The 23,103-nt window shown below is 53.5% G+C and overlaps 1 protein-coding gene across 7 annotated transcripts in view; it reads right to left on the reverse strand.

Annotated features, from left to right (window-relative positions):
* LOC116957851 (LIM and senescent cell antigen-like-containing domain protein 1) overlaps positions 1-22,744 on the reverse strand; it is a 37,161-nt gene extending 14,417 nt beyond the window's left edge. Inside the window, exons 1-6 of one of the 7 annotated variants that reach the window (XM_032980272.2) lie at positions 22,342-22,744; positions 21,090-21,179; positions 17,416-20,090; positions 14,649-14,715; positions 4,764-4,884; positions 1,393-1,545 (exon numbers count right to left, since the gene is read on the reverse strand). In XM_032980272.2, coding sequence (XP_032836163.1) covers positions 1,393-1,545; positions 4,764-4,884; positions 14,649-14,715; positions 17,416-20,073 — 2,999 coding nt within the window. In that variant the 5' untranslated portion in view covers positions 20,074-20,090; positions 21,090-21,179; positions 22,342-22,744. Of the gene's footprint in view, positions 1-1,392; positions 1,546-4,763; positions 7,032-14,648; positions 14,716-17,415; positions 20,091-21,089; positions 21,180-21,362; positions 21,978-22,322 lie in introns of those variants that run through there. The other 6 variants (XM_032980271.2, XM_032980269.2, XM_032980273.2 and 3 more) reach the window with 6 other exon arrangements.
* Between the last annotated feature and the right edge of the window lie 359 nt (positions 22,745-23,103).

The raw sequence follows: 23,103 nt of genomic DNA on the forward strand, positions 1-23,103 counted from the left end.
GTGAGTGTGTATTGGTGAGCACACACACACAGTGGTGAGTGTGTATTGGTGAGCACACACACACAGTGGTGAGTGTGTATTGGTGAGCACACACACAGTGGTGAGTGTGTATTGGTGAGCACACACACACAGTGGTGAGTGTGTATTGGTGAGCACACACAAACTCGCGCGCAAGGGAGCGTGGCGGTGAGGAGCGTGGCGGTGGTGAGCGTGGTGCTGGTGAGGAGCGTGGTGGTGAGCGTGTGGCGGTGAGGAGTGTGGTGGTGGTGAGCGTGCTGATGGTGAGTGTGGTGGTGGTGAGGAGCGTGCTGGTGGTGAGCGTGCTGATGGTGAGCGTTTTGCTGGTGATGAGCGTGCTGGTGGTGAGCGTGGTGGTGAGGAGCGTGGTGGTGAGGAGCGTGGTGGTGAGTGTTCTGGTGGTGAGTGTGGTGGTGGTGAGGAGCGTGGTGGTGAGGAGCGTGCTGGTGGTGAGTGTGCTGGTGGTGAATGTGGTGGTGGTGAGGAGCGTGGTGGTGGTGAGCGTGGTGGTGAGGAGCGTGGTGGTGAGTGTTCTGGTGGTGAGTGTGGTGGTGGTGAGGAGCGTGGTGGTGAGGAGCGTGCTGGTGGTGAGTGTGCTGGTGGTGAGTGTGGTGGTGGTGAGGAGCGTGGTGGTGAGGAGCGTGCTGGTGGTGAGTGTGGTGGTGGTGAGTGTGGTGGTGAGGAGTGTGGTGGTGAGGAGTGTGGTGGTGAGGAGTGTTTCAGTGAGGAGCGTGGTGCTCACCCACAGCCGCCGCAGCTGAAGTGCTCGGGGTGGAAGGCGTCGCCCTGTGGTGGTGAGTGTAGTGGTGAGGAGTGTTTCAGTGGTGAGGAGCGTGGTGGTGAGGAGTGTGGGGGTGGTGAGTGTAGTGGTGAGTGTGCTGGTGGTGAGTGTGGTGGTGGTGAGTGTGCTGGTGGTGAGTGTGCTGGTGGTGAGGAGTGTTTCAGTGGTGAGGAGTATTTCAGTGGTGAGGAGCGTGGTGCTCACCCACAGCCGCCGCAGCTGAAGTGCTCGGGGTGGAAGGCGTCGCCCTGTGGTGGTGAGTGTAGTGGTGAGGAGTGTGGTGAGGAGCGTGGTGGTGAGGAGTGTTTCAGTGGTGAGGAGCGTGGTGCTCACCCACAGCTGCCGCAGCTGAAGTGCTCGGGGTGGAAGGCGTCTCCCTGTGGTGGTGAGTGTGGTGGTGAGTGTGCTGGTGGTGAGTGTAGTGGTGAGGAGTGTGGTGAGGAGCGTGGTGGTGAGGAGTGTTTCAGTGGTGAGGAGCGTGGTGCTCACCCACAGCCGCCGCAGCGTGCTCGGGGTGGAAGGCGTCTCCCTGTGGTGGTGAGTGTAGTGGTGAGTGTAGTGGTGAGGAGTGTGGTGAGGAGCGTGGTGCTCACCCACAGCCGCCGCAGCTGAAGTGCTCGGGGTGGAAGGCGTCTCCCCCCACCACGAGGGCGCCGCCCTCGATGGGGAGGCGGCAGCGGCGGCACAGCGAGCTGGGACCCCTCCCACGTGACACCGCCGCCGCGTGGCACGGGTGGCACAGGTGCCTGGCACGCGGGGGGCACGTTAACACTGTCACGTTAACACTGTCACGTTAACATCATCACGTTAACACCGTCACGTTAACACTGTCACGTTAACACTGTCACGTTAACACCATCACATCAACACCGTCACGTTAACATCATCACGTTAACACCTTCACGTTAACACCATCACGTTAACACTGTCACGTTAACATCATCACGTTAACACTGTCACGTTAACATCATCACGTTAACACTGTCACGTTAACACCGTCACATCAACACCGTCACGTTAACACTGTCACGTTAGCATCATCACGTTAACACTGTCACGTTAACACCGTCACATCAACACCATCACGTTAACACTGTCACGTTAACACCTTCACGTTAACATCATCACGTTAACACTGTCACGTCAACACCGTCACATCAACACCATCACGTCAACACCATCACGTCAACACCATCACATCAACACCATCACGTCAACACCATCACATCAACACCATCACGTCAACACCATCACATCAACACCATCACGTCAACACCATCACATCAACACCATCACATGAACACCGTCACATCAACACCGTCACATCAACACCATCACGTCAACACCATCACATCAACACCATCACATGAACACCGTCACATCAACACCGTCACATCAACACCATCACGTCAACACCGTCACGTTAACACCATCACGTTAACATCATCACGTCAACACTGCCACGTTAACACCATCACGTTAACACCATCACGTTAACATCATCACGTCAACACCGTCACGGCAGCATTGGCACGTCGCTATTGGTACATCGGTACTAACGCATTCGCATTGGTACATTAGAATTGGTGCATTAGAATTGGTACATTAGAATTGGTACATTACATTAGAATTTGTACATTAGAATTGGTACATTAGAATTGTCACATTAGAATTGGTACATTACATTAGAATTGGTACATTAGAATTGGTGCATTAGAATTGTCACATTAGAATTGGTACATTACATTAGAATTGGTACATTAGAATTGGTATATTACATTAGAATTATACTCTTTGGTTCTATTGGGTAAAGTCACGTAGGTGAAAATAAAATAACAAAAAATCACGACGTTTCGGCCACAACACAAGCGGCCTTCATCAGGTGAAGGGACGAGACTGTCTGGAGGACAGCGCTGGAGTGAGAGAAGCCACGCTCAGATCACGACCTTTAAGCTGTGTGAGAAGAAATGAGCCATTTCAATGCTAAATTCTATGCTAATTCCTTTGTCAAGGGGTGCCTCTGCGGATGTGTATACTTTAACTTAGCTATTTCAATGAGCCATTTCAATGCTAAATTCTATGCTAATTCCTTTGTCAAGGCGCTTTGTTTCTTCTCACACATCTTAAAGGTCGTGATCTGAGCGTGGCTTTTTTCACTCCAGCGCTGTCCTCCAGACAGTCTCGTCCCTTCACCTGATGAAGGCCGCTTGTGTTGTGGTCGAAACGTCGTGATTTTTGTTATTTTATTTTTTACCTACGTGACTTTACCCAATAGAACCAAAGAGTATGGATCCTAGCAGTCACGAAAGCTTTAAATCTAGAATACATTAGAATTGTCACATTATAATTGGTACATTACATTAGAATTGGCGCATTAGAATTAGTACATTACGTTAGAATTGGTACATTAGAATTAGTACATTACATTAGAATGGCCCATTAGAATTGGTACATTAGAATTGGTACATTCGAATTGGTGCATTAGAATTGGTACATTAGAATTGGTACATTAGAATTGGTACCCTACGTTAGAATTGTCACATTAGAATTGGTACATTACATTAGAATTGGCACGTTAGAATTGGCACATTAGAATTGGTACATTAGAATTGGTGCATTAGAATTGGTGCATTAGAATTGGCGCATTAGAATTGGTACATTAGAATTGGCACATTAGAAGTGATACATTACATTAGAATTGGTACATTACATTAGAATTGGTGCATTAGAATTGGTACATTACATTAGAATTGGTACATTAGAATTGGTACATTAGAATTGGCACATTAGAATTGGTACATTACATTAGAATTGGTGCATTAGAATTGGTACATTACATTAGAATTGGTACATTAGAATTGGCACATCAGAATTGGTACACTACATTAGAATTGTTACATTAGAATTGGTACATTACATTAGAATTGGTGCATCAGAATTGGTACATTACATTAGAATTGGCACATTAGAATTGGCACATTAGAATTGGTACCTTACATTAGAGTTGTCACATTAGAATTGGTACATTACATTAGAATTGGCGTATCGGCACTGGCAATGACCCATGGCCATTGTCACTTCACCGTTCACACTTTGCCATCAGTTACATCACCAGAGACTCCCTCACACTGTAACCACGGGTCCCCTTGTCCCCTGTCTCCCCGCCTACCTGTCCCCGCCTACCTCTCCCTGCCTACCTGCCCCCTTGTCCCCTGTCTCCCCGCCTACCTGTCCCCGCCTACCTGTCCCCGCCTACCTCTCCCCGCCTACCTGTCCCCTTGTCCCCTGTCTCCCCGCCTACCTGTCCCCGCCTACCAGTCCCCGCCTACCTCTCCCCGCCTACCAGTCCCCTTGTCCCCTGTCTCCCCGCCTACCTGTCCCCGCCTACCAGTCCACGCCTACCTCTCCCCGCCTACCAGTCCCCTTGTCCCCTGTCTCCCCGCCTACCTGTCCCCTGTCCCCTGTCTCCCCGCCTACCTGTCCCCGCCTACCAGTCCCCGCCTACCTGTCCCCTTGTCCCCTGTCTCCCCGCCTACCTGTCCCCGCCTACCTGTCCCCGCCTACCAGTCCCCGCCTACCTCTCCCCGCCTACCAGTCCCCTTGTCCCCTGTCTCCCCGCCTACCTGTCCCCGCCTACCTGTCCCCTTGTCCCCTGTCTCCCCGCCTAGCTGTCCCCGCCTACCTGTCCCCTTGTCCCCTGTCTCCCCGCCTACCAGTCCCCGCCTACCAGTCCCCGCCTACCAGTCCCCTTGTCCCCTGTCTTCCCGCCTACCTGTCCCCGCCTACCTGTCCCCTTGTCCCCTGTCTCCCCGCCTACCTGTCCCCGCCTACCTGTCCCCTTGTCCCCTGTCTCCCCGCCTAGCTGTCCCCGCCTACCTGTCCCCTGTCCCCTGTCTCCCCGCCTACCAGTCCCCGCCTACCAGTCCCCGCCTACCTGTCCCCTGTCCCCTGTCTCCACGCCTACCTGTCCGCGCTCCTCACGAAGCCGCTCCCCACTAGCTGCGCGCCGCACGCGTCACAGCGGAAGCAGGCGGGGTGCCAGGCGCAGTTCATGGCACGGATCACTCGGCCAATGATGAACTCCCCTGAAGAGACACTCACTCATTCACTCACTCATTCACTCACTCATTCATTCACTCACTCAGTTACTCATTCACTCACTCATTCACTCACTCATTCACTCATTCACTCACTCAATCCCCATTCACTCATGCATTCACTCACTCGTTCACTCATTCACTCACTCGTTCACTTACTCGCTCACTAACACACCCATTCACTCACTCATTCACTCACTCACTCAGTCACTCATTCACTCACTCAGGTACTCATTCACTCACTCATTCACTCACTCAATTCCCGTTCACTCACTCATTCACTCACTCGTTCACTCACTCATTCACTCACTCATTCACTCACTCATTCATTCACTCACTCAGTTACTCATTCACTCACTCATTCACTCACTCATTCACTCATTCACTCACTCAATCCCCATTCACTCATGCATTCACTCACTCGTTCACTCATTCACTCACTCGTTCACTTACTCGCTCACTAACACACCCATTCACTCACTCATTCACTCACTCACTCAGTCACTCATTCACTCACTCAGGTACTCATTCACTCACTCATTCACTCACTCAATTCCCGTTCACTCACTCATTCACTCACTCGTTCACGCACTTGCTCATTCACTCACTCATCGACTCACTCGTTCACTTACTCGCTCACTAACTCACTCATTCACTCACTCACTCGTTCACTCATTCACTCACTCGTTCACACACATTCAATCACTCGTTCACTCATTCACTCACTCGTTGACTCACTCGCTCATCCACTCACTCGTTCACCCACTAATTAACTCACTCGCTTATTCATCACTCGCTCATTCACTCACTCATACACTCACTCGTTCACTCGTTCACTCACTCATTCACTAACTAGTGCACTCACTCACTCATTGACTCACTCGTTAACTCGTTTACTCACTGGTTCACTCACACGTTCACTCACTCACTTGTACACTCAATCATTCACTCACTCAATCACCGTTCACTAACTCACTCACTTGTTCACTGATGCATTCACTCATGCATTCACTCACTCGTTCACGCACTCGTTCACTCACTCATTCACTCACCCGCTCACTAACCCACTCATTCACTCACTCGTTCACTACCTCACTAGTTCACTCACTCATTCACTCACTCGTGCACTCATTCACTCATTCGTTCACTTACTCGTTCACGAATTCACTCATTCACTCACTCAATCACTGGTTTACTCACTCGTTCACTCACTCGTTCACTCACTCACTCATTCACACTCATTCACTCGTTCACTCACTCATTCACTCACTCGTTCACGCACTCGTTCACTCACTCACTCATTCACTCGTTCACTCATTCATTCACTCGTTCACTTACTCGTTCACTAACACACCCATTCACTCACTCGTTTTCACTCACTCATTCACTCACTCGTTCATTCACTCACTCATTCACTCACTCAATCACCGTTCACTCACGCATTCACTCAATCGTTCACTCACTCATTCACTCGTTCACTCACTCATTACTCGTTCACTAACACACCCATTCAGTCACTCATTCACTCACTCACTCATTCACTCGTGCATTTACTTATTCACTCACTCAATCACTGGTTTACTCAGTCGTTCACTCCCTCGTTCACTTACTCTTTCAATCGCTCGTGCATTCAATCATTCACTCACTCCTTCAGTCATTCATTCAGTCGTTCACTCACTCGTTCACTCATGCATTCACTCATTCATTCAGTCACTCGTCCATTCAGTCACTTGTTAACTCACTCACTCATTCACTCGTTCACTCACTCATTCACTTACTTGTTAACTCACCCATGCACTCACTCACCGTTCACTCATGCATTCACTCACTCATTCACGCACTCGTTCACTCACTAATTTACTCGTTCTCTCACTCATTCACTAACACACTCATTCACTCATACACTCACTCGTTCTCTCATGCATTCAATCACTCGTTCACTCACTCATTCACTCGTGCATTCAATCATTCACTCGTTCACGCATTCTCTCATTTGTACATTCACACATTTATTCACTCGTTCACTCACTCATTCACTTGTTAACTCATTCATTTACGCTTTCACTTGTTCATTTACCCAGTCATTCATTAACTAATTCATTCACTCGTTCACTCACTCATTCACTCAATCGTTCCCTCATTCATTCACTCACTCATTCATATGGTAAGTAAATCATTCAGATAGGGCACCAGTAGTGAGGGGTATGGTGAGTGTCTGGTGAGTGGTGAGTGAGGTGGGTGGTGAGTGGTGAGTGTCTGGTGAGTGGTGAGTGAGGTGAGTGGTGAGTGAGGTAAGGGTCTGGTGAGTGGTGAGTGAGGTGAGTGGTGAGTGAGGTGAGTGGTGAGTGAGGTGAGTGGTGAGTGAGGTGAGTGTCTGGTGAGTGGTGAGTGAGGTGAGTGGTGAGGTGAGTGGTGAGTGGTGAGTGAGTGTATGGTGAGTGGTGAGTGGTGAGTGAGGTGGGTGGTTAGTGGTGAGTGTCTGGTGAGATGTGAGTGGTCAGTGAGGTGAGTGAGGTGAGTGGTGAGGTGAGTGAGGTAAGTGGTGAGTGAGGTGAGTGGTGAGTGTGGTGAGTGGCTAGTGAGGGTCTGGTGAGTGTGGTGAGTGAGGTGAGTGGTGAGGTGAGGTGAGTGGTGAAGTGAGTAAGGTGAGTGGTGAGTGTGGTGAGTGGTGAGTGAGGTGAGTGGTGAGTGAGGTGAGTGGTGAGTGGTGAGTGTCTGGTGAGTGAGGTGAGTGGTGAGTGAGGTGAGTGGTGAGTGGTGAGTGAGGTGAGTGGTGAGGTGAGTGAGGTGAGTGGTGAGTGAGGTGAGTGGTGAGTGGTGAGTGTCTGGTGAGTGAGGTGAGTGGTGAGTGGTGAGTGAGGTGAGTAGTGAGTGAGGTGAGTGGTGAGTGAGGTGAGTAGTGAGTGAGGTGAGTGGTGAGTGGTGAGTGAGGTGAGTGGTGAGGTGAGTGAGGTGAGTGGTGAGTGAGGTGAGTGGTGAGTGTGGTGATGTGAGTGGTGAGTGAGGTGAGTGGTGAGTGAGGTGAGTGGTGAGGTGAGTGAGGTGAGTGGTGAGTGGTGAGTGAGGTGAGTGGTGAGTGTGGTGAGTGGTGAGTGAGGTGAGTGGTGAGTGAGGTGAGTGGTGAGTGTCTGGTGAGTGAGGTGAGTGGTGAGTGAGGTGAGTGGTGAGTGTCTGGTGAGTGAGGTGAGTGGTGAGTGGTGAGTGAGTTGAGTAGTGAGTGAGGTGAGTGGTGAGTGAGGTGAGTAGTGAGTGTATGGTGAGTGGTGAGTGGTGAGTGAGGTGGGTGGTTAGTGGTGAGTGTCTGGTGAGATGTGAGTGGTGAGTGAGGTGAGTGAGGTGAGTGGTGAGGTGAGTGAGGTAAGTGGTGAGTGAGGTGAGTGGTGAGTGTGGTGAGTGGCTAGTGAGGGTCTGGTGAGTGTGGTGAGTGAGGTGAGTGGTGAGGTGAGTGGTGAGGTGAGTGGTGAGTGGTGAGTGATGTGAGTAGTGAGTGAGGTGAGTGGTGAGTGAGGTGAGTGGTGAAGTGAGTAAGGTGAGTGGTGAGTGTGGTGAGTGGTGAGTGAGGTGAGTGGTGAGTGAGGTGAGTGGTGAGTGGTGAGTGTCTGGTGAGTGAGGTGAGTGGTGAGGTGAGTGGTGAGTGGTTAGTGAGGTGAGTGGTGAGGTGAGTGAGGTGAGTGGTGAGTGAGGTGAGTGGTGAGTGGTGAGTGTCTGGTGAGTGAGGTGAGTGGTGAGTGGTGAGTGAGGTGAGTAGTGAGTGAGGTGAGTGGTGAGTGAGGTGAGTAGTGAGTGAGGTGAGTGGTGAGTGAGGTGAGTGGTGAGGTGAGTGAGGTGAGTGGTGAGTGAGATGAGTGGTGAGTGGTGAGTGTGGTGATGTGAGTGGTGAGTGAGGTGAGTGGTGAGTGAGGTGAGTGGTGAGGTGAGTGAGGTGAGTGGTGAGTGGTGAGTGAGGTGAGTGGTGAGTGTGGTGAGTGGTGAGTGAGGTGAGTGGTGAGTGAGGTGAGTGGTGAGTGTCTGGTGAGTGAGGTGAGTGGTGAGTGAGGTGAGTGGTGAGTGGTGAGTGTCTGGTGAGTGAGGTGAGTGGTGAGTGGTGAGTGAGTTGAGTAGTGAGTGAGGTGAGTGGTGAGTGAGGTGAGTAGTGAGTGTATGGTGAGTGGTGAGTGGTGAGTGAGGTGGGTGGTTAGTGGTGAGTGTCTGGTGAGATGTGAGTGGTGAGTGAGGTGAGTGAGGTGAGTGGTGAGGTGAGTGAGGTAAGTGGTGAGTGAGGTGAGTGGTGAGTGTGGTGAGTGGCTAGTGAGGGTCTGGTGAGTGTGGTGAGTGAGGTGAGTGGTGAGGTGAGTGGTGAGGTGAGTGGTGAGTGGTGAGTGATGTGAGTAGTGAGTGAGGTGAGTGGTGAGTGAGGTGAGTGGTGAAGTGAGTAAGGTGAGTGGTGAGTGTGGTGAGTGGTGAGTGAGGTGAGTGGTGAGTGAGGTGAGTGGTGAGTGGTGAGTGTCTGGTGAGTGAGGTGAGTGGTGAGTGAGGTGAGTGGTGAGTGGTGAGCGAGGTGAGTGGTGAGGTGAGTGAGGTGAGTGGTGAGTGAGGTGAGTGGTGAGTGTCTGGTGAGTGAGGTGAGTGGTGAGTGGTGAGTGAGGTGAGTAGTGAGTGAGGTGAGTGGTGAGTGAGGTGAGTAGTGAGTGAGGTGAGTGGTGAGTGGTGAGTGAGGTGAGTGGTGAGGTGAGTGAGGTGAGTGGTGAGTGAGGTGAGTGGTGAGTGGTGAGTGTGGTGATGTGAGTGGTGAGTGAGGTGAGTGGTGAGTGAGGTGAGTGGTGAGGTGAGTGAGGTGAGTGGTGAGTGGTGAGTGAGGTGATGGTGAGTGTGGTGAGTGGTGAGTGAGGTGAGTGGTGAGTGAGGTGAGTGGTGAGTGTCTGGTGAGTGAGGTGAGTGGTGAGTGAGGTGAGTGGTGAGTGGTGAGTGTCTGGTGAGTGAGGTGAGTGGTGAGTGGTGAGTGAGTTGAGTAGTGAGTGAGGTGAGTGGTGAGTGAGGTGAGTAGTGAGTGAGGTGAGTGGTGAGTGGTGAGTGAGGTGAGTGGTGAGGTGAGTGAGGTGAGTGGTGAGTGAGGTGAGTGGTGAGTGGTGAGTGTGGTGATGTGAGTGGTGAGTGAGGTGAGTGGTGAGTGAGGTGAGTGGTGAGGTGAGTGAGGTGAGTGGTGAGTGGTGAGTGAGGTGAGTGGTGAGTGAGGTGAGTGGTGAGTGAGGTGAGTGGTGAGTGAGTAGTGAGTGAGGTGAGTGGTGAGTGAGGTGAGTGGTGAGTGAGGTGAGTGGTGAGGTGAGTGAGGTGAGTGGTGAGTGAGGTGAGTGGTGAGTGAGGTGAGTGAGGTGAGTGGTGAGTGAGGTGAGTGAGGTGAGTGGTGAGTGGTGAGTGAGGTGAGTGGTGAGTGAGGTGAGTGGTGAGTGAGGTGAGTGGTGAGTGAGGTGAGTAGTGAGTGGTGAGTGGTGAGTGAGGTGAGTGAGGTGAGTGGTGAGTGAGGTGAGTGAGGTGAGTGGTGAGTGGTGAGTGAGGTGAGTGGTGAGTGAGGTGAGTGGTGAGTGAGGTGAGTGGTGAGTGGTGAGTGAGGTGAGTGAGGTGAGTGAGGTGAGTGGTGAGTGGTGAGTGGTGAGTGAGTGAGGTGAGTGGTGAGTGAGGTGAGTGGTGAGTGAGGTGAGTGGTGAGGTGGGAGGTGAGTGGTGAGTGAGGTGAGTGGTGAGTGGTGAGTGAGGTGAGTGAGGTGAGTGGTGAGTGGTGAGTGAGGTGAGTGGTGAGTGAGGTGAGTAGTGAGTGAGGTGAGTGGTGAGTGAGGTGAGTGGTGAGTAGTGAGTGAGGTGAGTGGTGAGTGGTGAGTGAGGTGAGTGGTGAGTGAGGTGAGTGGTGAGTGAGGTGAGTGGTGAGGTGAGTGAGGTGAGTGGTGAGTGGTGAGTGAGGTGAGTGGTGAGTGAGGTGAGTGGTGAGTGAGGTGAGTAGTGAGTGAGGTGAGTAGTGAGTGAGTGGTGAGTGAGGTGAGTGGTGAGTGAGGTGAGTAGTGAGTGAGGTGAGTAGTGAGTGAGGTGAGTGGTGAGTGGTGAGTGAGGTGAGTGGTGAGGTGAGTAGTGAGTGAGGTGAGTGGTGAGTGAGGTGAGTGGTGAGTGAGGTGAGTGGTGAGGTGAGTGAGGTGAGTGGTGAGTGAGGTGAGTGGTGAGTGGTGAGTGTCTGGTGAGTGAGGTGAGTGGTGAGTGAGGTGAGTAGTGAGTGAGGTGAGTGGTGAGTGAGGTGAGTAGTGAGTGAGGTGAGTGGTGAGTGGTGAGTGAGGTGAGTGGTGAGGTGAGTGAGGTGAGTGGTGAATGAGGTGAGTTGTGAGTGGTGAGTGTGGTGATGTGAGTGGTGAGTGAGGTGAGTGGTGAGTGAGGTGACTGGTGAGGTGAGTGAGGTGAGTGAGGTGAGTGGTGAGTGGTGAGTGAGGTGAGTGGTGAGTGTGGTGAGTGGTGAGTGAGGTGAGTGGTGAGTGAGGTGAGTGGTGAGTGGTGAGTGTCTGGTGAGTGAGGTGAGTGGTGAGTGAGGTGAGTGGTGAGTGGTGAGTGAGGTGAGTGGTGAGGTGAGTGGTGAGTGAGGTGAGTGGTGAGTGGTGAGTGTCTGGTGAGTGAGGTGAGTGGTGAGTGGTGAGTGAGGTGAGTAGTGAGTGAGGTGAGTGGTGAGTGAGGTGAGCAGTGAGTGAGGTGAGTGGTGAGTGGTGAGTGAGGTGAGTGGTGAGGTGAGTGAGGTGAGTGGTGAGTGAGGTGAGTGGTGAGTGTGGTGATGTGAGTGGTGAGTGAGGTGAGTGGTGAGTGAGGTGAGTGGTGAGGTGAGTGAGGTGAGTGGTGAGTGAGGTGAGTGGTGAGTGAGGTGAGTGGTGAGTGAGTAGTGAGTGAGGTGAGTGGTGAGTGAGGTGAGTGGTGAGTGAGGTGAGTGGTGAGGTGAGTGAGGTGAGTGGTGAGTGAGGTGAGTGGTGAGTGAGGTGAGTGAGGTGAGTGGTGAGTGAGGTGAGTGAGGTGAGTGGTGAGTGGTGAGTGAGGTGAGTGGTGAGTGAGGTGAGTGGTGAGTGAGGTGAGTAGTGAGTGGTGAGTGAGGTGAGTGAGGTGAGTTGTGAGTGAGGTGAGTGAGGTGAGTGGTGAGTGGTGAGTGAGGTGAGTGGTGAGTGAGGTGAGTGAGGTGAGTGGTGAGTGAGGTGAGTGAGGTGAGTGAGGTGAGTGGTGAGTGGTGAGTGTTGAGTGAGTGAGGTGAGTGGTGAGTGAGGTGAGTGGTGAGTGAGGTGAGTGGTGAGGTGTGAGGTGAGTGGTGAGTGAGGTGAGTGGTGAGTGGTGAGTGAGGTGAGTGAGGTGAGTGGTGAGTGGTGAGTGAGGTGAGTGGTGAGTGAGGTGAGTAGTGAGTGAGGTGAGTGGTGAGTGAGGTGAATGGTGAGTAGTGAGTGAGGTGAGTGGTGAGTGGTGAGTGAGGTGAGTGGTGAGTGAGGTGAGTGAGGTGAGTGGTGAGTGAGGTGAGTGGTGAGGTGAGTGAGGTGAGTGGTGAGTGGTGAGTGAGGTGAGTGGTGAGTGAGGTGAGTGGTGAGTGAGGTGAGTAGTGAGTGAGGTGAGTAGTGAGTGAGTGGTGAGTGAGGTGAGTGGTGAGTGAGGTGAGTAGTGAGTGAGGTGAGTAGTGAGTGAGGTGAGTGGTGAGTGAGGTGAGTGGTTAGTGGTGAGTGAGGTGAGTGGTGAGGTGAGTAGTGAGTGAGGTGAGTGGTGAGTGAGGTGAGTGGTGAGTGAGGTGAGTAGTGAGTGAGGTGAGTGGTGAGTGAGGTGAGTGGTGAGTGAGGTGAGTGGTGAGTGGTGAGTGAGGTGAGTGGTGAGGTGAGTAGTGAGTGAGGTGAGTGGTGAGTGAGGTGAGTGGTGAGTGAGGTGAGTGAGGTGAGTGGTGAGTGAGGTGAGTGAGGTGAGTGTGGTGAGTGGTGAGTGGTGAGTGAGGTGAGTAGTGAGTGAGGTGAGTGGTGAGTGAGGTGAGCAGTGAGTGAGGTGAGTGGTGAGTGAGGTGAGTGGTGAGTGAGGTGAGTGAGGTGAGTAGTGAGTGAGGTGAGTGGTGAGTGAGGTGAGTGGTGAGTGAGGTGAGTGGTGAGGTGAGTGAGGTGAGTGGTGAGTGAGGTGAGTGGTGAGTGGTGAGTGAGGTGAGTGAGGTGAGTGGTGAGTGGTGAGTGAGGTGAGTGAGGTGAGTGGTGAGTGGTGAGTGAGGTGAGTGAGGTGAGTGGTGAGTGGTGAGTGAGGTGAGTGGTGAGGTGAGTGAGGTGAGTGGTGAGTGGTGAGTGAGGTGAGTGGTGAGTGAGGTGAGTGAGGTGAGTGAGGTGAGTAGTGAGTGAGGTGAGTAGTGAGTGAGTGGTGAGTGAGGTGAGTGGTGAGTGAGGTGAGTAATGAGTGAGGTGAGTAGTGAGTGAGGTGAGTGGTGAGTGAGGTGAGTGGTGAGTGGTGAGTGAGGTGAGTGGTGAGGTGAGTAGTGAGTGAGGTGAGTGGTGAGTGAGGTGAGTGGTGAGTGAGGTGAGTAGTGAGTGAGGTTAGTGGTGAGTGGTGAGTGAGGTGAGTGGTGAGGTGAGTAGTGAGTGAGGTGAGTGGTGAGTGAGGTGAGTGGTGAATGAGGTGAGTGAGGTGAGTGGTGAGTGAGGTGAGTGAGGTGAGTGGTGAGTGGTGAGTGAGGTGAGTAGTGAGTGAGGTGAGTGGTGAGTGAGGTGAGCAGTGAGTGAGGTGAGTGGTGAGTGAGGTGAGTGGTGAGTGAGGTGAGTGAGGTGAGTAGTGAGTGAGGTGAGTGGTGAGTGAGGTGAGTGGTGAGTGAGGTGAGTGGTGAGTGGTGAGTGAGGTGAGTGGTGAGGTGAGTGAGGTGAGTGGTGAGTGAGGTGAGTGGTGAGTGGTGAGTGAGGTGAGTGAGGTGAGTGGTGAGTGAGGTGAGTGAGGTGAGTGGTGAGTGAGGTGAGTGGTGAGTGAGGTGAGTGAGGTGAGTGGTGAGTGAGGTGAGTGGTGAGGTGAGTAGTGAGTGAGATGAGTGGTGAGTGAGGTGAGTGAGGTGAGTGGTGAGTGGTGAGTGAGGTGAGTGAGGTGAGTGGTGAGTGGTGAGGTGAGTGGTGAGTGAGGTGAGTGAGGTGAGTGAGGTGAGTGGTGAGTGAGGTGAGTGGTGAGTGGTGAGTGAGGTGAGTGAGGTGAGTGGTGAGTGGTGAGGTGAGTGGTGAGTGAGGTGAGTGAGGTGAGTGGTGAGTGGTGAGTGAGGTGAGTGGTGAGTGAGGTGAGTAGTGAGTGAGGTGAGTGGTGAGTGGTGAGGTGAGTGGTGAGTGAGGTGAGTGAGGTGAGTGGTGAGTGGTGAGTGAGGTGAGTGAGGTGAGTGGTGAGTGGTGAGTGAGGTGAGTGGTGAGTGGTGAGTGAGGTGAGTGGTGAGTGGTGAGTGAGGTGAGTGAGGTGAGTGGTGAGTGAGGTGAGTGGTGAGTGAGGTGAGTGAGGTGAGTGGTGAGTGGTGAGTGAGGTGAGTGAGGTGAGTGGTGAGTGGTGAGTGAGGTGAGTGGTGAGTGGTGAGTGGTGAGGTGAGTGGTGAGTGAGGTGAGTGAGGTGAGTGGTGAGTGGTGAGTGAGGTGAGTGAGGTGAGTGGTGAGTGAGGTGAGTGAGGTGAGTGGTGAGTGGTGAGGTGAGTGGTGAGTGAGGTGAGTGAGGTGAGTGGTGAGTGGTGAGTGAGGTGAGTGAGGTGAGTGGTGAGTGGTGAGTGAGGTGAGTGGTGAGTGCGATCCTCACCACACAGCCTGCAGCAAGGTGAGTACAGCACCATGAAGTCTCTCTCGCAGAACATTCGCCCTTCGAACTGCAGAGTGCAGCAGCATCAGCAGCAGTGACAGTGAGAGTGCAGCAGTGAGGGTGCAGCAGTGACAGTGAGAGTGCAGCAGTGACGTGAGTGTGCAGCAGTGACGTGAGAGTGCAGCAGTGACAGTGCAGCAGTGACGTGAGTGTGCAGCAGTGACGTGAGTGTGCAGCAGTGACGTGAGTGTGCAGCAGTGACGTGAGAGTGCAGCAGTGAGCGTGGAGCAGTGACAGTGAGAGTGCAGCAGTGAGAGTGCAGCAGTGACGTGAAAGTGCAGCAGTGACATGAGGGTGCAGCAGTGAGAGTGCAGCAGTGACGTGAAAGTGCAGCAGTGACATGAGTGTGCAGCAGTGACATGAGGGTGCAGCAGTGACGTGAGAGTGCAGCAGTGACATGAGGGTGCAGCAGTGACGTGAGAGTGCAGCAGTGACGTGAGAGTGCAGCAGTGACATGATGGTGCAGCAGTGACACGATGGTGCAGCAGTGACGTGAGAGTGCAGCAGTGAGCGTGCAGCAGTGACGTGAGGGTGCAACAGTGACAGTCAGAGTGCGGCAGTGATGTGAAGGTGCAGCAGTGAGGGTGCAGCAGTGACAGTGAGGGTGCAGCAGTGAGGGTGCAGCAGTGACAGTGAGGGTGCAGCAGTGACGTGAGAGTGCAGCAGTGACAGTGAGAGTGCAGCAGTGATGTGAGGGTGCAGCAGTGACCTGAGGGTGCAGCAGTGACGTGAGGGTGCAGCAGCGACGTGAGGGTGCAGCAGTGACGTGAGGATGCAGCAGTGACGTGAGGGTGCAGCAGTGACGTGAGGGTGCAGCAGTAACGTGAGAGTGCAGTAGTGACGTGAGAGTGCAGCAGTGAGCGTGCAGCAGTGACTTGGGGGTGCAGCAGTGACACGATGGTGCAGCAGTGACAATAGTGTGCAGCAGTGAGGGTGCAGCAGTGACGTGAGTGTGCAGTAGTGACGTGAGGGTGCAGCAGTGACGTGAGAGTGCAGCAGTGACAGTGTGCAGCAGTGACAGTGCAGCAGTGACGTGAGTGTGCAGCAGTGACATGAGGGTGCAGCAGTGAGAGTGCAGCAGTGACAGAGTGCAGCAGTGACAGAGTTCAGCAGTGACAGGGTGCAGCAGTGAGGGTGCAGCAGTGACGTGAGCGTGCAGCAGTGACGTGAGAGTGCAGCAGTGAGAGTGCAGCAGTGACAGAGTGCAGCAGTGACAGGGTGCAGCAATGACGTGAGAGTGCAGCAGTGAGAGTGCAGCAGTGACGTGAGAGTGCAGCAGTGACGTGAGAGTGCAGCAGTGACGTGGGAGTGCAGCAGTGCAATGATTTTATAGTGGTGAGTAAGAGTGCAGCTGTGCAGGGGAAACCTGCAGCAGTGAGTGCGAGTGCAACAGTTTATATTTCAGTGTGTAGGAACCTCCTGGTTACTACACCAGCAGCAGCAGTAGCACACAGAGGATTATTGTGTCTGTCCGTCCGTCGTGCATCCAAACATGGGAGGGGTGGGGCTAGGTGGGGAGGGGCTGGGTGGGGAGGGGCTGGGTGGGGAGGGGCTGGGTGGGGAGGGTGGGGAGGGGCTGGGTGGGGAGGGGCTGGGTGGGGAGGGGAGGGTGGGGAGGGTGGGGCTGGGTGGGGAGGGTGGGGAGGGGCTGGGTGGGGAGGGTGGGGAGGGGCTGGGTGAGGAGGGTGGGGAGGGTGGGGGGAGGGGCTGGGTGGGGAGGGGCTGGGTGGGGAGGGTGGGGAGGGTGGGGTGGGGCTGGGTGGGGAGGAGCTGGTCACCCCGTGGTGCCCTTATAAAACTCAACGTTTCACCTACTCACGCCGGCTTGTGCCCGCCCTCACAGTCGGGCATATTGTGCGGGACACACCACGTGGTGGTGCCGCCGTTGACCCTGGCCACTGACCGAGCAACCCGACGTTCCAACCAGCTCCCTCCGCAGGAGAATGTGTTTCAATAGTGAGGATACAACTGTGATAGTGCAGCAGTGAGTGAATATAGCAGTGAATTAGACTGTATCAGTGACCGAGAGTACAGTAAGGAATGAATGCGGCTGTAGAGGGATTGTGCAGCAGCGATAGTGCAGCAGATGAGTGAATTCGCAGCAGTGTCCAGCGGATGAGTGAATGTACAGTATTCACTCATCAGCAGTGATAGTGCAGCGGATGAGTGAAAAGTGCAGCAGTGAGAGTGCAGCAGATGAGTGAAAAGTGTAGCAGTGAGAGTGCAGCAGTGATAGTGCAGCGGATTAGTGAATGTGCAGCAGTGAGTGTGCAGCGGTTGAGTGTAAAGTGCAGCAGTGAGAGTGCAGCAATGATAGTGCAGCGGGTGAGTGCAAGTGCAGCAGTGCGTGTGCAGCAGTGATAGTGCAGTGGGTGAGTGTAAAGTGCAGCAGTGAGTGTGCAGCAGTGAGTGTGCTGCGGGTGAGTGTAAAGTGCAGCAGTGAGTGTGCAGCAGTGAGTGTGCAGCGGGTGAGTGTAAAGTGCAGCAGTGAGAGTGCAGTGGGTGAGTGCAAGTGCAGCAGTGAGTGTGCAGCAGTGATAGTGCAGTGGGTGAGTGTAAAGTGCAGCAGTGAGTGTGCAGCAGTGAGTGTGCTGCGGGTGAGTGTAAAGTGCAGCAGTGAGAGTGTAGCAGGTGAGTGTGCAGCGGGTGAGTGTAAAGTGCAGCAGTGAGAGTGCAGCGGCGACTTGCACAGCGGTGGCCCACCCACCTCGAAGAAGAGGCCCTTTGGGAGCCTCTGGAAGCACTGGGCGCAGACGAAGCAGGCGGGATGGAACTGTGCCCCGGTCCCCGTGACACGCACTCGTTCACCGTGGCCCAGCGCTCCCCCGCAGCGGCTGCAGCTGGATCCCGCGCCTCCCGCTCCTCCGCAAGGCGGCCCTGCGTCCCCTGGTGCCCCGCGGCCGGCCCGTAGGCCTTTCGGTTCTCCGGGCCGGGGCCCTGGGCAGGCCGATCCTCCTGACAAAGCCGCCGCCAGCTTGCACCGTACAGCTTCTGATCCTTCCGATGAGGCCCCTCGAATCCCCGGCTCCGGTCGCGCTCCTCCTGATCCATTTGCTTTGGCCCCTGCGCCTCCGGATCCTCCGGAGCCGGGTCCAGGATCTAGCGACGCTCCGGATTGTTTTGACCCTGGCCTTGATGCTTCCAACACGGGTGCTGGTCTTGCAGATCCTCCTGAGCCATGTCCCACACCTACAGATCGTCTCAGCCTGGGCACCGGATCTTCTGAACCGGCAGGTATAGGTTCTGATCCTCTCAGCCCAGGCCTCTGGCCATTCGGTCCTCCTGAGCTATATTCTAAACCTTCTGAACTGGGCTCTAGGTCTGAAGCTCTCATCCTGGGGCTCCCTGATATTTCCAATCCTCCTGAACTGAGCGCTTGACCACCAGACCCAACTGCAGATCCTCCCGGTACAGAGCCCAGATATCTAGATCCTCCAGACATGGGTCCTGGGCTTGCCGAACTTTCCATCTTTGGCCACAGATCTGACCCTGCTGATACTGCTGAGCGGGGCCCTACAACTTCGCATTCTTTCTGCCTGGACTCGACAACTTCAGGCCTCCTACCAGAGGTGGGCACATGAGCTGATGATCCTCCTGATTCTTTTGACGCAGGGCCTGATCTTTCCAGCACTGCCACTGGCTCTCCAGATATCCCAAAGTTGAGGCCCACATGCCCAGACTGTCCCAGCGTGGTCACTGCATCTTCCGATCCTTCAGGCCCTCCCAGCATGGAACCTGGATCTCCAGGCTTAGATCCTGGGACCCCCGATTTGCCTGACCGAGGGCCCATACTTGTATATTGTCCTAGCGTAGGTGCCGGACTTTCTAATACTCCAGACCTGGGCTCTGTTCCTCCAAGCCCAGGCGATTCACAACCAGGTCCTTCTGGCCCTCCTGGCCCGTACGCCAGACCCCCTGACCCTCCTGATCTGGGCTCCATCCCTCCAAATTCTGTACGCCCAAGAGCTCCTGGCGTTTCTGATCCTCCTGACCTAAGAACCTGACCTCCCGATCCTATTTCTTCTCGACTTCTTGGCTTTTTTAATCCTCCAGATCCAATGCCAGAGTCTGCCAGTATAGACTGTCGATCTTCAGACCCTCGAAGCGTGGGTCCAGTGCCTCCTGATCCTCCTAGGCTAGCTTCTAGACTTCCAGATTGCCCCAGCTTGCATACCAGATCTTCTGATCCCTTAGGTCCAGACTCCGACCATTTTATCTCACGATCCTGACCAATACATCCTCTCGATCGTTTCATCCCAGGACACTCTGATATTTCTGACCCTCCTGACCTGGGCCCCTGAACTTCAGATCTCCTGAAGCCTGGACATTCTTGCCCTCCTGATTCTCGAGGTCTGGTCCCATTCCCTCCTAACATGAGACTCGGAGATCCAGACACTCTAGACCTGGGTTCTGGATGTCCTGCTCCCGCCATCTTAGGCAGCGCACCTTCTGATCCTGCTGACATGGACCTGAACATGTCAGGTTCTTCTTGCCTAGATATCTGATCGACTGTCTCTACCAGCCTGGGTTCTGGACCTCCTAATTCCCCTGGTTTTCCTGATCTGGACCCTGACACTCCCAGCCTGGAGCCAGGACTGTCAGATCCTCCAGGTTCGGATCCTACATCTTCAGATGCTCCCAGCCCAGGTGCTACATATCCAGACCATCCAGAGCTTGCACCGGGACTTTCTGATCTTCCAGAACCTCTCTCCCTGATCTTCGGACTTCCTGACCCTTCTAATTCTATATTTCTTCCTGACCTCGGCACCGACTTACCCAAATCAAGTCCCAAATGTTCTGGGCTGTCGAACCAGGGCCCCAGACCTCCAGGTCCTCTTGAGCAAGGCCCCAGACCTTCTGAGCCTCCCTGCCCAGTTCCCAGACCTTCAGACCCTCCCAATCCACTTGACCTAGGCCCTTGACCTCTAGATGCTTCCAGTCTGTACCCCAGGACTCCTGATCCTCCCTGCCTGGGTCCCAACTCGTTTAGGCCTCCTGATCCTTCCACTTCTGGCCACTGACCTCCAGACTCTTCTGATCGCCCGGAGCTAGACTTCAGGCCTACATATCCTCTCAACTCAGGCTGTGACCTTCCCAGTGGGGATCCCCTATCTCCAGACCCTTCCAACCCTTGCCATTGATCTTCGGATCCTCTTGACTTAGGCACCTGATCTTCAGGTGTGGACCCAAGGTCTTCTGATCCTGCTGAACTATTCCCCTCGTCGCCCGAACTAAGCCCCTCACATTCAGGCCCTTCTGACTCATGCCCTGACCCTGCCAACGCAGGCTGGATACCTCCCGACCATCCTGACCTCGGCCTTGAACCTCCCGGCCTGGGCCTTGAGTCATCCTCGTGGTCCGACATGTCTCAAGGTGTCATTGCTGTGGAGAGAGCATGCGGTCAGAGCTACAGTTATAGTTGGCGTTTAAGGCTAGAGCTAAGAAACCGGGTGGCTGAACAGATGATACAGATCATTATCAACGTCATCAGCCGTGGTCAATCCACTGCTGGATGAATGCCTCCCCAGCCCCCCCCCCCGTCCCCACACTCGTGCTCCAGTGATACAGCGATCGCACCCAGCGCCAGCGGATGAACAGATGTCATTGCTCCATCTCCGCCTTGGGGGCGCGTCCTCTGCGACGCGTCCCATTCCTTGGCTTCCACTCCGACGTTATCCTCGCCCACGGGCGCACTGTCCGGCCGGGCCGTGAATCCGCGTCCTGGATCTAAATCTCCATCTGTTCCACATTTCTTCACGTGGGCGTCGAGGAAAAACCCCTACCACGTGGCTCTGGCAGGAGACGGCGGTACAACAGAGTGTGTGGACTCATCCCCATCTGCTCCGTCCATACGCGTGGGGTTTTTTTCCCTCTGGGGAAATCCGGTGCCCAATGGTGAACACCTCATCATTGATTGTCCGAAGACATCTGGCTACCATGAGAGATTCGTTCACGAGGCTATCCACATATACAAGCACAGAGGCAATTTCAACCGAGAAGATGGATTGTGGCTTAGCAATCATTGGAAGGATTTGATAAACCATTTCGGGTCTTAATTGATTGTTCACGCTTACAGTGGCTTTCAGACAGCAGACATTAAAATTTTTCGTCTCCCCCCTCCTCTTTTCAGAACATAGATGGACTAGTCCTTCTAAATAAACTGCCAAATCGCTGTGCATGGCGGTAACGTATTTAATAAATAAATAAATAAATACGCCGTTAAAAAATAAATACATTTATGCAAACCGACACACCTGATGACGACCGTTTGTGTTATGGTCGAAACGTCGTGATAATTTTTTTGTTTTTATATATATTTTATTATTTTATTGTTTCCCTTCAACGTGACTTTACCGAAAGAACTAAGAATATACATCTCACCACGTAGAGGCCCCCAGATCTCAGGCGGCTGTTGGTTGGGTGTGAACGCTTGGCGTTGATCGTCAGCGGTGCAGCAATAACGCAGCGAGTCTAACGCAGCCAACGCACCGTCAACAACACGTGAGCAATAGCGCGGATACACAAACAACAACAACAGCATCAGCAGCAGGTCGTGTGGCTGTGCATTGTATGTAACGTGCAGTGTTTGTGTGTATGTGTGTATGCGCGCACGCGCGCGGCCTCCCCTAGGTCGACTCAGACTGAAATGAGTACCTGATGCGGTGGCGTGTAGTAAACATCGCCACTGGGGAGACAAAGGCGGCCGGGCATGGTGTTGGCCACCCACCCCCTCGTGTAGCGTGCCGACCTTCATGCTGTAGGTGCTGCTCGCTAACAGCACTTGCCCCAACAGTCTGTTAAGGCTATACAGGGATCTTTGTCTAATTTGTCTGTGTATACGTGTTTGTGTGCGTGTGTATACGTGTCTGTATACGTGTGTGTACCTGTGTGTGTGTACCTGTGTGTGTGTACCTGTGTATGTGTGTGTGTACGCGTGTGTGTGTACGCGTGTGTGTGTGTATATATACGTGTGTGTGTACCTGTGCGTGTGTGTACGCGTGTGTGTGTGTACCTGTGTGTGTGTGTACGCATGTGTGTGTACCTGTGTGTGTGTACGCGTGTGTGTGTACGTGTGTGTGTACCTGTGTGTGTACCTGTGTGTGTGTGTACCTGTGTGTATGTGTACGCGTGTGTATGTGTACGCGTGTGTGTGTGTACGCGTGTGTGTGTACGCGTGTGTGTGTACGCGTGTGTGTGTGTACGCGTGTGTGTGTGTGTGTACGCGTGTGTGTGTGTGTGTACGCGTGTGTGTGTACCTGTGTGTGTGTGTGTGTGTACCTGTGTGTGTGTGTGTACCTGTGTGTGTACCTGTGTGTGTGTACCTGTGTGTGTGTGTACCTGTGTGTGTGTGTACCTGTGTGTGTGTACCTGTGTGTGTGTACGTGTGTATGTGTGTACCTGTGTGTGTGTGTACACGTGTGTGTGTGTACCTGTGTGTGTGTATCTGTGTGTACCTGTGTGTGTGTACCTGTGTGTGTGTACGTGTGTATGTGTGTACCTGTGTGTGTGTGTACCTGTGTGTGTGTACACGTGTGTGTGTACACGTGTGTGTGTGTGTACGTGTGTGTGTGTGTACACGTGTGTGTACGTGTGTGTGTGTACACGTGTGTGTACCTGTGTGTGTGAGTCTCACGGTGATTTGACGCAGATGTGAAGTCGGGGATACAGCGAGACTCACCGCTCTCTCTTCCTCTCTCTCACTCCACTCTCAGTCTCTCTCTCTCTCCTTCACTCTCTCCTTCACTCTCTCCTTCACTCTCTCCTTCACTCTCTCCTTCACTCTCTCCTTCACTCACTCCCCTCTACATGTTTCACTCCACATCTCATTTCGCCACTCTCTCAAAGCCTCTCCCCCTCTCTCTCCCAAAGCCTTTCCCTCTTATCTCTCTCTCAAACCTCCCCTCCCCTCTCTCTCTCTCTCAAAGCCTCTCCCTCCTATCTCTCTCTCAAAGCCTCTCCCTCCTTCTCTCTCTCTCAAAGCCTCTCCCTCCTATCTCTCTCTCCTAAAGCCTCCCCCCCCTCTCTCTCTCAAAGCCTCCCTCTCTCTCTCAATATCTCACTGAATCTCTTTGGCTATCCTCTTAATGTGTCTCCCCCCTCCCTCCCCTCCCTCTCTTTTTCTTTCTACGATCAGAGGAATCAAGAAGATGCTCGTTGTAGTCGGCACTTCGCATAGTTCATCATTTCGGGTTGTTTTATGCTTTGCTTTATGTTAACCCCCCCCCTCCCCTTTTAAATTAAAGATTTCACGCTCTGCTCTCATTACCCCTTCCCACTCTCTCTCTACCCCCTCCCTCTCTCAGATATCTCCCCCATCTCCTCTCTCTCAGATATCTCCCCCATCTCCTTTCTCTCTCTCTCAGATATCTCCCCCATCTGCCCTCTCTCTCTCAGA

Source organism: Petromyzon marinus, chromosome 64 (assembly GCF_048934315.1).
Source record: "Petromyzon marinus isolate PM22_M1 ecotype Great Lakes invasive population chromosome 64, UKy_Petmar_22M1.pri1.0, whole genome shotgun sequence".
Lineage (NCBI taxonomy): Eukaryota > Metazoa > Chordata > Hyperoartia > Petromyzontiformes > Petromyzontidae > Petromyzon > Petromyzon marinus.